We start from the raw sequence: 14561 nt of genomic DNA, 5'->3' as shown, positions 1-14561 counted from the left end.
GTAACAGCTGTTACACTTCTGTCTTAATTGCAGTGTAGGAAAGCCAGACGAACCCCTACCAGAAGCAGTGGTGGTGTCAAAATGGTGCCAACGAATATTGGGCTTGTATTCCTGTTGTTTTGTTCTTACTGCTGTGGTGTGCTTGTGAAAGATCCTGAATCAGAGTGGGAGGAAGTGAAGACTGTGACAGAGGAAGAAGAAGAAGGAGCCAATATGCCTAAATCCAAGCCTTTGAGTGTATCGGATGATGGACCCTCAGTGGCAAGAGCAAAGAAGCTTCCCAAATATCTTGTTGTGTCGTCAACCAGTGATCACAAAGAAGATTTGAAGCCAGAAAAAAGAGCCAGAGAAGTCCCCAAATGGCTCAAGAACGTGTTACTGGGTTCTCCTCCTACTCTTCCCAGAGCTGCAGGGGCTACGCACAAATCAGACCTGCTTGAAATCCAGTGTCATTTTGACAGAATATATGTAAGAATCAGGAAGGAGGTTTTTAAGTCTCAGGTTGCATACAAGTATTTGAAACTAGGCACTTGTCCTGTTACTTATGGCAACAAAGATCATTACTTCCTGATGCACTCTCTGAAAAAGGACTGTGGCTTCAAAGTAGAGGTTTGTACAGAACAAATTTGTCATTACTTTAAACAAATTATTTTTTTCTTCATGCCGAAAACTACACAAATGTTTGTTTTCTAGAGTTTCCCAGATTATTTATCCATTGGCACAACCGTCCACTACAAGCCATCCAGTCCTGTTTTAAGAGATATGCCATTTGACGTTCCCCTGGAATGTAGATATCCCAGGTAAAACTTTTAGGCTTCTTTTCATTTTGGCATAGAAATGTGGTCATGGTTACACTATTTTTGGTCACCCTAGCAACATATGATTTTTTCTTTTTTAACTGTTGCAGATTATTTTACTCCTTTAAAGTTGGCTACCATCCCAAACTACAGGGAGGAACAATTTACAAAGCTCTGCAGCCAAAAAGCAGTTTCATCATTTCCCCTCAAGATGGTATGCCTTTGAAATGTGATTTGACACATAGATTTTCTAGCATTCTTTATAATATTCAAAGCTTCTGACATCCTTTTGGCACCAGGTTTGTTCAAGTCAAAGAGGATTTAAATGTAGAAAGAAGGTAGAAAACATTCAATTATATCCAAAGTTTCAAAAATGTCAAACTAAATGTTGGTGGAAACATGGAAGCTGCACAAAAGACGATGAATGATTATATTTTGCGATGCAACAAAGTGGAAAATGTTTTATTTTTTAAAAATATGGACAAAGAACAGTGTCAGCTAGTGTTCACTGGAATTATAGGGAATAATGTACATGGCCTCATTTGTTCCTGTTATATTTGAAACTGATTCAAAATTAGAAGGGAAGATTTTAGTTTGTGCAAACTTTAATTCTCAAACAAGTATAGTCACTGATTTATCCTGAGCAATTAAAAAAATAATAATATGGAACAGAAAAGTATAATTTTGCTTAAACGTGGACAAATATTCTCAGTACTACATGACCGCATTTCATATTGTTGAAATCTCAGAAGTTTAAATGCTCTGACAAACATTTCTTAGACCCATCCAACTTCTTCTATCACCCTGCTACAGCATCGGGGAATATAATCGACCCAAGCAAAACTTACAACTTAGGACATTCAGTGTACTTTGAGGCCAGTGGACCTGACAAAACCACAGGCTCTGAGGATCAGAGGATGTACATCAAGAAGTGTTTTGTAGCTGCCTCCCAAGACCTCAACTTGCAGCCTAGATATACGGTTATTGACAACCAAGGGTAATATTTAAATTGGCACGTTTATTTTTTTCTTTTGAATTACGTTTGCTCAGGATGAACGTTCATGTTCTCTTTGAATGCAGCTGTATGATTGACAACAAGATAACACTGCAGTCAAAGTTCCTCGCTGGTGATTCAAAAATGGTCCAGAAATTCAGTGTGGGCACCTTCATTTTCAATGACAGTGCTTCTACCACTTCACCAAAGGTACAATCAGTAAGTGACAAATGGATCAATGACAACAAATATTTCACTTAATCCAGTTGCAATTCCTTTCAGCAATTGTACATGCACTGTGAGATGTCCATGGGGCCACTCACTCCAACTCAGAGTTCAAAGGCTTGCAATTATGATCATGTGACCAAAAAGTGAGTTCAAATTTGTGAAACTTTTCTGTGAAGAACTATGTTGGATGTTGTACATGTGTTTGATGGGCAGATTTATCAAGCTTCAGTTGTCTTTTGACTTGATAAGCTTGTTTATGCTTTAGGTGGAAGGAGCTCTACGGTACTGACAACGTTTGTGCATGCTGTGAATCTACATGCTCATCAGAAAAACCAAAGGGTAAGTTTTTATATATTCTTTGTTTATACTTTATGCAAAGAGGATGCAGGAAATCTATAAAAATGCAATATCTTTACACATGTTCGTCAATGGCACAAGGCTCAGCTTAAGACAGTGAAATCAATGTTATTTACAGAAAAAACTGGCAGAAATCCAAAGTGCTTATCCCTTTGGATGAAAGACAATCTTACAGAATCAGAAATTCATGAACAAAATGAAATTTGGAATTGATCATGTCCTGTTTCAGCAGCATCCGAGGATATCATCTCCAGTCAGGCTTGGAAGGTTGAATTTAGATGTGAAGATGAAGATAAGGAGGTTGACCCTCAGTTAAAATCCTCTTGATCTGGAAAGACGAGCTTGGAATACCCCGATATGGAAGAGCAAATAAACTGACCATGGCTAAAAAGACCGAAAGACTGCCATGTTGCAGTGGTTGTCATTTTAAATAAAATATTTGCTTAATTTTCTTTAGCATTCTTTTTTGCACAATATGCCATTATTTCATCAAAGGCCCACAGTTTACTATGAATGCTTTTCATGTAAAGCAAATTTCTAAACAGTACTCTGACATTTTAAAAGGAACAGTTGGTAGCTTATGTATGTTGAGCAACATGTTCATCTATCAGCATGTGCGCATTTCTAAGCATTTCCTGGAAATGCATGACAGCATTTTTGTATATACAGTTATGCACCACAAGGGGATGGAAGAGATTTACTGGCTTTGCTTTGGTGAACTCCGTGGGCAGTTCAATAATCTCAGTTAAAGGGTTGCCAATGAGAACATGGTTTAGCAGCTTTTTCTCAAGGCTTTTTTCCATAAAGGCCAGCAAGTCTCGTAGCCTAAAAGCCACATTGTCTGGTCCCCACGTTGATGGCTTTTTGTTTAGAAGCAGAAGGTGCAGTAGTGCAGCTTTGTAATGGAAATCTTTCAGAGCTGTACTTCCTGACAAAGCTGTCTGTCTCTTGTGCAGAAAACGTGCAATATCAAGAGTTTGATTGTGGCAAGAGTTTTCAGGAAGGCGTTTAGAGAGAAGTTCTAAGAGTCGGTCCTCGTAGATGGTCAGTGAGAGTGTCCAGAAAGTATCCAAATCTTTGGGGGACCAGGGTGCAATAAAGAAATGAGCGTCGGTGCTGAATTTAACTACTGGATTTATAGTAACACTAATCTTTTTCCCTGATCTGAATCGAATCACCAGAGCACCTGGAGCCTCAATGTAGCGAATGTTGACCTCGAATTCATACTTATGTGAAATCAGTGCCCATGCTTGTTTGAGAGTGCCCTGAAACCATCTGGTAACCTGCGATTTTGACAGGAGAGGAGTGCTCCTAGAGCACAGTGGGCCATCACAAACATCTACTATTTTTGTCTTTACTATCTCGCTCTCACTATGCAGCAGGCAAACCATGTCATCATCTGCATCAGAGGACTGACAGGGGCAGCCATTTGAGATTTTCTTACCTTCCACCAATTTTATTTGAGCTCTGAATTGCGTATCTAACAACGGGTCATTCGTCCGGTTGTTCCAGAACAGACACTGAAACTCATAAGGCTCAGGTGGATTAAAATAAACTATAATATCACATGTATTCACCATCTGAAAGTCCTCAATCACCATACTACAATCTTTGTCACAGATAGTTCTCATGGCCTCTAAAAGATCATTTGCAAATCCTTCCAAAAACTCATCCTTCCTCCACTTCTTCTCATTTGAAACTTTAACACATTTAGCATGAAAATGCTGTAGAGTGTCAACGCTGGGCAGTGAAACTTCATCAGCAGTACAGATCACCGGGAAGGCCCTTGTTACCTCTCGTTTTGTTTGGGAATTTCTAATTAGGAATTTCTTCAAGAAGCGGATCAAAGAAAAGATGGAGAATGTGTTCCAAATGTACCAGAGGTACTCCTTCTCCCACTCTGAAATGGTCTTTTTCGAAGTTTCACTCTCTGTCTTTGTCTGGATGTGTGAAAGAGGCGTTTCTGGTTCTTTAGAGCTGAACATTTCCTTCTCCTCTGGCATCCTGTGTTTACCTTGTGGTCTGCCAGGCTCTTTGGTAGAGCTATCAGTCAGGATGTCTTTTCCATTTTCCTCATGTGTGATTTGTGAAGTCTTCATAGCAGACTCAGGCTCCTCGTGATATTTTTCTGGCAGACTTGGATCAGATTCATCAATAAAATGCCCTTCTGGTAATTTATAGTCAATACCGTCTTGTTCAAATACGGTCACATTTGAGCCTGACATTTTATCTTTTCTAATGACATGTTGATCAGACTGATTCTGATCTTCAGGTATGTTATTTATGTCATCTTCAGGCCCTTTGTCAGATTGTGTCGTTTTCTCTCTGGCAGGTGCTATCACTTGGTCTAGTTTCTCTTCTCCTCTCAGCAGCCTTTCCTCATGTTTTTGCAAACTCACAGCAACAATGTCATCCCATTCCTCAATGCCGGGGTCGTCTCTCGGACACATCAAAAGACCAAGAGCCACCACAAACACTCGCAGCATTTCTTGCATCATCAATACTGTCTGTGAAAGGATTAAGAAGCAGGGTCAGAAAAAATCTGTTTCAAAAATGCTTTTGTGATGAATGAAATATTTAAAAACAAAAGACCAAAAGTTCCTGCATTGGCATATAAGAATATTCTACAAGAAATGATGTAAAGCCACAGAGAGTGAAGTGACTTCCTCAACTGCCTGAAAGCATTCTTATTTCTTTTTGTAGTTCAACTGAATCTGAAGCATCATTACTTATTACACAAAACATGAGATCAATAAAAGAAGAATACGCACCTAAATAAGAGATTGATTATCTTGGTAATACAGCGTTCCAATATTGTGTGAATCGATAGAAAGGAGGAAATAACCTTGCACAGCAACAGACTCTGAGGTCTCTTCCTATTTTAGGTGTAGGTTGAGACTTACTTCCTGCACACCCTGCCCATGTGCTCTGCTGTGACACTTTCCTGTGCAACATTCAGAAATAAAAAGTTTGAGCTGACTTCCTGAAATTTGAACTGCACACTCACAAAGGTCTAATTCACTCTAACAGTTTTAGTAATGCAGTATTATGCTGTGATAATGACAATTATGTTTCCAGCATACATTTGTTCAAACAAACTGTGTAGTAAGTATTTTTTGTTCATGAATAGATGGATAAAGTCGTCTTTTATCCTCTTGTGGGCTTCAAACTGGTTTGTCAGGCTTTGTTTCATTCTGTAGATCCAGGTGTGTTCAAAGGACTTGACGAAATAAACTAATCCCTTAAAGATTGCCCAAAAGTCATATTTTGCATTTGATAAACTATTGTGTCTTGATTGATTTATCTCTAATAAAGCAGGTGGGAATAGATTCACCCTTCACCTTGCTGAAGAAAACCAAATTTCCCAGTCAATGCCACCAAAATTTGAATGGTTTGCAAGCTTTTTTGCATGTCATGGATTGCTAGAGCTACACAGGAACAATAGTATGCGCTTGATGGTCAGGTATCTTGGATTAGTCTTTACTACACAGTACTCTGATCTAAGAAAATAAGCACATTACTCTGAAGAGTTAAAAGACAGAGTAGAAACTATGTAAATGTTTTCTGAGCCTGTAACAGGTTTACTTTTGAGAAAAGGGCACCCTGAACGAGAACCTTTTGTAACATCACACAAATGCAGGTGCCTGTAAAGGGAGGGGCCTGTTGACTGATGCCTGGGTCGGTCTGGAACATCATCAGAGAGTTCGAGAATCCCTTTACAGTCGGTCAGGGATACAGTATTGCGAGGCATATACGGAACTACAAGGTATTTACAATGGATAGTGTCATAATATGACTTTTTAACCATTTTTTCCCATTTATCTGCTCATCCAAGCTTAAGTATAAAGGTAAGAGTGTGATGTAACTTTCTGATCAATATTTACAATTTTCTTATCAGTATATCGAGCTAAACCCTTGTCTACAGGAAAGTTGGCTGAGAATGACTATGAGGGTCAAAAGCTGCCTTTATTTGATAAGATACTTTTTTAGTAAATCTTGATAATACCCTGTTTATTGCTGAACCATTTACAAATGTTTCATAATAAGACCAACTTTCAGATTCTTTCTCACTGCAGAGCCTGTCATCCTCTGGCTCAGCCAAAATACATTTAGAGATTTACTAAATTAGTTTTTTTTAAATGGATTAGAATAATTAGTTAACTCTTTCTTATCCCAGTTAAAAGCTTTATTAGCAACTTAAAAAACAGATATTTTTCAGCTGAATGTTGGTTTAAACATTAGCATATCTTAAAGTATTGATAAAGGTATTCCTTTAAATCTCTTTCAGGCTCCATACAGAAGGTGATTCCCACTGTCTGGTCCTTTTAAGTAGAAGCTTTTACAACACAGTGATTTTCAGTGCCATGCTGAGCTGTCTTTTCTTCCACTTTTTATACTTATATTAAACTTCCAATTGTGCTTTCTTTTTCACAGATTTAACAGCATCTGAATTAAAGGTCCTCAACATCTCACAAGATGGATAAGTTTCGTATGATGTTCCAGTTCCTCCAGTCCAACCAGGAGTCTTTTATGAATGGGATCTGTGGTATCATGGCACTAGCAAGTGCTCAGATGTACTCTGCCTTTGAGTTCAGCTGCCCCTGTATGCCAGAATACAACTACACTTATGGGATCGGACTGCTTATTGTACCTCCTATATGGTTCTTTTTGTTAGGTTTTGTATTGAACAATAATGTGTCAGTACTCGCCGAGGAGTGGAAAAGACCTACTGGGAGCAGAACGAAGGATCCATCAGTCCTGCGCTACATGTTTTGTTCCATCACACAGAGATCTTTAATCGCGCCTGCAGTGTGGGTGTCTGTCACTCTCATGGATGGGAAGAGCTTCCTCTGTGCTTTTAGCATCAACTTGGATATTGAAAGGTTTGGGAATCATAGTCTTGTGTCAGGCATGTCAGAAACAGAGAAGATTAAACTGCTGGCGAGGATTCCCTGCAAAGACCTGTTTGAGCATCATGAAATAAGAGTGGCAGCATCAAGATACATCAAGTGTATATCACAGGTACCCTGTTTTCTTTTCTCCTCTCCATTGTTTGTTTAATGGTTGTCTACAGTCAGCTTCTTCATGACAAATTCCTGGAGACAAGTGATGTGAAACCATTTGTTACATAACTTACTAGTTTGTCAGAAAGGTTCGCGAGCTAAAAGGCATTTCACGGTTTCCGTATACACCCAACCTTGAGGCCTGCATGATGTAAATACAATTATCCTCACTAGTCTGCGAGGATCCTCTTGGTCCCTCTGCAGCTGACTTCTCGGATCAGTCTCCACTCAGGAAAACAACATGGTAGACTAAGGTGGAGAATAATTTTCAGCATTATGCTCATGTTGTTATCTGACTTCTATAGTCTGTTTGATTGTTCAAGAACTTGTAATCTCTGTATTTCATTATGGGATTCACCAGTGAGCTTTGCAGGATGATTTGCAGGATGTAAACAATGAAAATGGATATGATAAAGGAGGCCAGTATTTGCTTGATTGCTTTCAGCAAAAGCGACAGCTGCAAGATAGTCGACACCTTTTAAGGGGCCCTAAATCACGGACGTTTGAGGACTACATTGCCACTTATTGCATTTTGTGTATGTGTGGCTTTAATTTCTGAGGATGTACCCAACCAACGATTCAGACAGATGCAGGATATAAACACATAAATGCAGAATTAAAAGCCAGTATATTTTTGGCCTGAGAAGATGAACAGAAGAAGAATATGGGTGCTTGTTTGGAAGAAAGAATTTGCAGGAAAATTGTCACTATCCAAACCTCTAAACTGTACTGTAGACTGATAACATCCCCATGGATGGGAAGCTGACCCAAAAGATAGTATAAATAGCATCATGTGCTCTTCTGCAGAGTACCAGTATGGTTTACAGATGTGGCAACCATGTGCCCAGTCTAACACTTTTTATTTATGTATTTATTTTTTTATTGTAGCCTTCTTCTTTACTTCAACACTGTATTACAAATATTATGTGTCAGTAAACTTCTGAAAATGATAAATTACATTGTGACAGGTCTCCAAATTAAAACCAACAGAAAACACTGATTTAAGTCCCACCCCACAAGGTGGTTATACAAGCAAACTGGCTGATTGTAACTAAATGTATTTACTAATGAACTCCATAATTTTAAAGTACGTCGACTTTATATAAGTATTTTTAATCTCTTTATGCTTTCACTACATTTAAGATTGAAATATTCTTTCTACTCTGTAGATTTTGCACACAGGATGATAACTGGTGTTTTAAAAAGAACACATTCTGTGTTAAAAATGAAAGTTGGCCTCCAGCTCTCACAAAAATCAGCTCCATCTGTGATTTTATCCCTTTAAAATCATCCCACGGTTTCATTTCAGTAAATGTTCAAATAATCCAATTCAAATGAAACAAAAGCCAGAACTTTGTTTTATCTTCTGTTCTCTCCCAATTAATCATCTCACAACTCCCCAGTTTCACTGGCGTCTCTGTAGATAGAACTGTACATAAAGTAGGTCAAGCTAGCTCCACCTCCAGCTGCTACATCAGTGACATGTTGCTTACAGTACAAATAGTGTAGCTTCATATGTCACACATGAAGGTAGGCTATATCAGTCAGAAGAATAAATTAGTACTACAGTGTTTAGAAATCACATTTTTCTATTCACATTTCTGTATATCTACATTTAATAGGATTGTACAAGCAGGAATTTTACTCCATAACTCCTTAATTTGAAGTAATTGTTTTTTGTGTAATGTTGTCAATCTCTCACATTGTTGTGGCAGAATTTTGGTCGACTCTTCTTTACAGAGTTGCTTCAGTTTATTGATGTTTGCTGTCATTCATTTTTGCACAGCTTTTCTAGGGTTCCACCACAGTATTTCAATCGTATTGAGGTCTGGACTTTAACTGGATCATTACATGTCACCTTGATTTGTTTCTTTTTAAGACATCTAGATTTCCTGCTGTGTTTGGGATCATTGTCCTGTTGCAAGACTCAATTTCAGTCAAGCTTTAGCTGTCGGACAGATGGCCTCACATTTGACTCTCAAATATTTTGGTATACAGTATACTGTGCTAGTCATCAAAGTGTGTGTTCACGCAGACAGAGAGGGCTATAATTAAGCTGAAGAATATGCTGAGTTTGGTGCTGCTGTGCATTATGACCAAACATCTCCACTTTGGTCTGGTCTGTCCAAAAGACATTGTTCCAGAAGTCTTGTGGCTTGTTCAGATGCAGCTTTGCAAACCTAAGCTGTGCTGCCATGTTCTTTTTAGAGAGCTTGTTCAGTCTTTTTCTAATTGTGCTGTCATGAACTTTAACATTTAACATGCCAACTGAGGCCTGTTGAGTCTGAGATGTAGCTCTTGGATGTCCATTCCAGGGAAGACTGCCAACTGTTTTGAATGTTTTCCGCTTGTGAATTATCTTTCTCACTAAAGAATCATGGACTCCATATAATTGGAAAATGGGCCATCATACAGACTTAAAAGTAAAAGTCTCTTAAAAATAAGTGTCTGTCAGGAAGCTGCTAAATGTGTTCTCCTCATCTGACAAGATGATTTCCACTTCAGTATCAGCAAGATCTCAGACACACTTAAGATGTCAAAGCCTCCCAAAGCAACTTTTAACTTCTCTTTTCCATTTTTCAATCATGTAGTATTACTTTGACTGCTAAGAACTTTTTTGCTGCAACAGAAATACTAATGTCTGTATTTTATTTTACAGGCATGTGGGTGGATGTTTTTGCTCTTGATGACCTTCACTGCCTTTCTGGTCCGAGCTATTCGACCCTGCTTTACCCAAGCTGCCTTCCTTAAAACCAAGTACTGGTCTCATTATATTGACATTGAACGCAAGATGTTCGATGAGACCTGTAAGGAGCACGCCAAGAGCTTTGCCAAAGTTTGCATCCACCAGTACTTTGAGAACATCAGTGGAGAGATGCAAAGCTTTGACCATCTTCGCTCCAGCAAGGATGACAGTGACGATGAAGATGAAGACAAGAAGAAAAGCGATGAAGACAAGCTCCTGGGTATAAGGGCACAGGACGACATGAACAAGGTTCTGTGGAACTGGCACACCTGTAAGCCAGCTCTGGCTCTGAGAAAGGACCAAATCGATGGAGAAAACAATGGCAAACTGAATGGAAATATCAATGGTGCAGTAAATGGGTTTGCAAAGGGACACACCCATGATGTGGAGAAAAAGGAATGGGCAGTGTATTACAGTAAGGTTTGAAGAGCTTAAAGAGAAAAGAAAAGACTGCAATTGAATCTTCTCAATTATTTTGTTCCTGAGACAACTTTGAGACTGCAAAATGAATCAGTGCAGTCTGAACTTGTTTTATCTTCTGTTTTCATTTCATTTCAATGTACAGACAAGTTTGATAATAATATTTAGAGTGTAACAGTCCCGTCAGAATGTAAGCCCATAACATGGAAACCATAGACTGATGTGATGCACTTAAACACACTTTTTTGCTCTTTCTGTTAACTGTGTGGCATAATCACACCAAGATATAAAGAGCTCTATAATTCCTTTAGAAAAAAAGAAATTAGCCAGCTGATTTTGTTAGCCTTTGTTAGCCAGCCAATACAGAACAGGTCATTTAGAATAATGTGTTGGAAGCACGCGGTGTAAAGATGAGCTTGTCTGGCCACAGTAACAACAGAAATGTTTTCACAGATGCACTTCAGCCCCAAACCTTTTTAGATTGAATGTGAGAATTCAAATGTCTGACTCAGTTTGGTGCAGTTTAACCCGCCGACCCCAAAGAATAAAGTCTTGATAAAGTCAGAATGAACTCATGAATAGAGCGAGTAAGGCTTAATTCATGGTAAATTGTAGTGTGCCGAAACTGATGGCACTATACTTGGCATGCTGTGTATTTTGGTGTTGCTCTGGACGATCAAGCAGCTTCAGAATTTTCTAACCTGCAGTGTGCAAATGATATTTTTGAAATGCAGGAAGAGCTTGGTGGAAGTATGAGCATTTCTGTCATTAAAGCTACTCATATAAGACGCTAAAAACACTAAATAATGCTGAACTGTAGAAAGGATAAGTTGAAACTGTGTAGTTTTGTCTGTGTATGAATGATGCATTTCCTGTACGAATCCCCTTGCTGCTATTCTTGTTCACACGTACTGTTTAGGATGAAGACTGCTGCGAGTCCAGCGTATCTCAAGCCCCAATACAAAATGCTTAGGGGGGATTCACACTTTTGAGTTTTAGGCTTCTCATTTGCTATGAATTGGGTGACGTTTTGCATTCCTGAATTCTGGGTTAGTTGCTTCTCTTTTTTTGTGTAGCTTCAAGTACAAAGTTGAGAATAGTTCACCTTTATAAGTAGCAGTCACTCACTTGAAAGACTGTGTGCCTGATCTTGTGATTAACTGTCATTACAATTCCAAGCATCAAGCCCGACTGCCTTGTACTTTTAATATATATCGTATCCAGGTAAATTCTACAATCCTTACTCATTGGACTCTGCCTTTAGTGTCACCACTTGCTGACAGATCCATAAGAATCTGAAGGATTCACGGCAGATGTGTTTACTGGAGGCATTTGCGGCTTCATACACTTTTCAACTTTTTTGTATTGTGCTCTCCATTGTTGGGAATTTGGCTGCTGTAGTGAAAATACATGTAGCATTTATATAAACTCAAAAGGGGGCGTAAATATGAATAAATCGACAGCCTCACCGGCCATCCTTGGGGAGTAATAAATTCATTGATTCTTGCATCCTGTACGCTCTACTGACAGTATAGGCACCATAACTAGGTTGACTATTTCCATGTATGAAAAGACGTCTCACGTGGAAAATCTTGAGGGTGTTAAAGGGCAGCTGCCAACAAAGTCTGGACCTGATTCTCTGGACACTGTCCAAAGTGTTTGAAGACAGCATGGGGATATCTGTCTGGAAGATAAAGTTGAACAGCAAATGAACCTTTCAACAGGGTAATTATTCATAGCTAAAAGACAAGAAACGGATGTTTATTGAAAGACAAAAAACGGATTTTGATCCCTCTAAAATCATGTTGGGTTGTGAATTAAAAAAAAAAGTCTTACGGGAAGAATGGCAGATGTCAGAGACTCACAGACAATTATATCAAAGCTAGAGTATTTGTATCTCAAACTGACTGTCAAGAACTGGTTCATCTATCTACCTGAAGCAGGTTTGACTGCTGTAATGCTCTATTTGCAGGATTATACATTCACTCAGAGCAGCTCATTCAACATGAAGCACCTGAAATCATCCGTGCACATGTATGAACACGCTGCTCTGGTGCTGAATCATTTTGTTGGATTTTAGCATATTAGTTTTTTTTACTGAGTAATGTTCACTTAGTGTGTTTGCTTCATTGACAGAGATTCTTTATATTACTTACTTCACTTACTTCACTGTTGCCTCTTCCTTATTTTTCTAATTTTTACCCTTTTATGTTAGTTTTTTCATTTAAAACACTCAAAGTGTACAATGTACAATGCAAAAATACCGACAACTTTATTTTTGCTATGGGTACACAAATCATGGGACGAGTTTACTTTTGATTTTTCCTATGATAATATGACATTTCAATATGAGATTTTTGGCCAGTAAAAGATTGAAAATTGAAAATGATCCTTTTTTATGCAATGTTCATATATGCCTTTTAATCTGAAGGCCCCTTTTAAAAGCAAATCTAATATCTTTGCTCTCAAATATGTTGCAATGTCAGTGCAGACCAACCAGGTTTTTATTCACCGACAGACATCCAAATGACAGGAGCCTGTGCATTGCCAGACTTCTGCAGGGCATGTAGCCCAGAATCATAGCAGCCTAACCAGCTTCTGATCTTAACTGACTACCTTTTAAAGCCTCCCACTAATCATCCCCTGGCTCTACCATCTAAAGAGAACTGTCCATTTGTTACAAAACCCCCAACAAGGAAATACACCAACTCATGACAAACTTTGGAAACAAACATTTGACAATCAAAAAGGCTTTAACTCAACTGCATAATATGCCTTGCACTCTAAAATCTTACTGACTTTATCCCAAACATGTTATTCCCCCTCCTCAATGGAGATACAGAGGGACTCTTTTAGCCCAAACACTTTGGAACAGAAAACAGAAGAGACAAGAAACTTACACTGGAAATTCAATCATCCCTCATTTCCTGAGAATTGTTAAAAGTAATTGTTAATTTACAGTACAGGCCTTCAGTTCCAGCTGAAGAGGGAGCCATCAAAACATATTAATTTCCAATTAAATATCAATTTATTTGGTGACATCATTTCTTACCTCACTGTACACAATCAAGTGCAATTCATCACATGGCAGACATTATGCTACATATAATGGAGACCTTCATTTCAAATTGAATTCCTAAAATACTCGTGTTTTTAACAGTATTTTAGCTTTTTTATGAATTATTATTGAAAAGAACATGTACCACTGCTTTTTATGGGACTCAGCTTGACCAAAACCCAGAGTTTTTACATGAGAGCTGCTGTATCAGGCTGAAGAGCCTTCATTTATAAGAACACTAATGCAGGTTTGTGTCGCTCTCAAGGGCAGGAACATCTTAAATACTCCCATAGCACAAAAATATGAAACATGGGTTGTATGGACAATGGAAAAAAAGCTGAAGACACTTCATTCCCTTTCTGCTCCTTGCTTTACAGCAAGACTGTGTGTGAGAAGAAATTACACAACATTTCACAATTTGGAAAGTTGGACTCAGAGTTGTAATCTTGCTTTGTCTGGTATGACCACTAGTTTTGTAACAATGGCTAAGTTGACCTAAATATTGCCATGCAAATAATATTGTTGAGTCAGTTCCCTGTTCTGAGCAGAAAATTGACTCGGGCCTGAGAAGACTGAAAACTGATGAGACCTAGATTTATGCAAAAAACAGAAGGTTGTGGCAGCCAAAACATTTACAAGTCACAATGATAACAAAACCAACATTTGCATCTCATTTGCACCGTCCCTGTTTTTGTCAGCGGCACCCAGCCAAAGCCTATTTCACAAACACTGGGGGATTTCCTTTCATGCTTGAAAAGTGATAGATACATTTTAGATTGATGTGTCTGGAGATGAATAAAAACATCCCCAATTCCAAAACAGGTGGAACACAATCTCCCAAAGGTCCAACAACTGGTCTCCTTGGTTTCCAGATGTAGACTGTTGTTAAAGGAGGGGG

At 38.6% G+C, this 14561-nt stretch overlaps 3 protein-coding genes across 3 annotated transcripts; 2 read left to right on the top strand and 1 right to left on the bottom strand.

The window, feature by feature from the left end:
- The first annotated feature begins 81 nt into the window (after positions 1-81).
- On the top strand, positions 82-2703 carry zp3c (zona pellucida glycoprotein 3c). Its single transcript, XM_072383946.1, has 8 exons — positions 82-609; positions 694-800; positions 908-1011; positions 1611-1794; positions 1878-2001; positions 2074-2162; positions 2285-2358; positions 2606-2703. Exons 1-8 carry the CDS (start codon positions 82-84, stop codon positions 2701-2703), a joined length of 1308 nt encoding a protein of 435 aa, XP_072240047.1.
- LOC140305476 (inositol 1,4,5-trisphosphate receptor-interacting protein) lies at positions 1983-5277 on the bottom strand. Its single transcript, XM_072384367.1, has 2 exons — positions 5148-5277; positions 1983-4883 (listed from the first exon to the last, which is right to left on the bottom strand). The coding sequence occupies exon 2, from the start codon at positions 4872-4874 to the stop codon at positions 2955-2957; it is 1920 nt and encodes a 639-aa protein (XP_072240468.1). The 5' UTR covers positions 4875-4883; positions 5148-5277; the 3' UTR covers positions 1983-2954.
- Positions 5278-6160: 883 nt separating this feature from the next.
- Positions 6161-10813, top strand: calhm1b (calcium homeostasis modulator 1b). The gene is made up of 3 exons (XM_072384371.1): positions 6161-6224; positions 6811-7398; positions 10099-10813. Exons 2-3 carry the CDS (start codon positions 6853-6855, stop codon positions 10609-10611), a joined length of 1059 nt encoding a protein of 352 aa, XP_072240472.1. The 5' UTR covers positions 6161-6224; positions 6811-6852; the 3' UTR covers positions 10612-10813.
- Positions 10814-14561: the final 3748 nt, after the last annotated feature.

Source organism: Leuresthes tenuis, unplaced genomic scaffold, assembly GCF_036924035.1.
Source record: "Leuresthes tenuis unplaced genomic scaffold, fLeuTen1.0.hap1 SCAF_4, whole genome shotgun sequence".
In the NCBI taxonomy this organism is placed as follows: Eukaryota; Metazoa; Chordata; class Actinopteri; order Atheriniformes; family Atherinopsidae; genus Leuresthes; species Leuresthes tenuis.
This window is presented reverse-complemented; position numbering and strand designations above follow the sequence as displayed.

Excerpts from the sequence above, each read along its gene's own strand:
- zp3c (XM_072383946.1), top strand. The coding sequence starts at position 82 with ATGGTGCCAACGAATATTGGGCTTGTATTCCTGTTGTTTTGTTCTTAC. Across the intron at positions 1,012-1,610 it reads CATCATTTCCCCTCAAGATG|CATCGGGGAATATAATCGAC; the intron begins GTATGCCTTTGA and ends ACCCTGCTACAG. Across the intron at positions 2,163-2,284 it reads TATGATCATGTGACCAAAAA|GTGGAAGGAGCTCTACGGTA; the intron begins GTGAGTTCAAAT and ends TTTATGCTTTAG.
- LOC140305476 (XM_072384367.1), bottom strand. The coding sequence starts at position 4,874 with ATGATGCAAGAAATGCTGCGAGTGTTTGTGGTGGCTCTTGGTCTTTTG.
- calhm1b (XM_072384371.1), top strand. The coding sequence starts at position 6,853 with ATGGATAAGTTTCGTATGATGTTCCAGTTCCTCCAGTCCAACCAGGAG. Across the intron at positions 7,399-10,098 it reads ACATCAAGTGTATATCACAG|GCATGTGGGTGGATGTTTTT; the intron begins GTACCCTGTTTT and ends TTTATTTTACAG.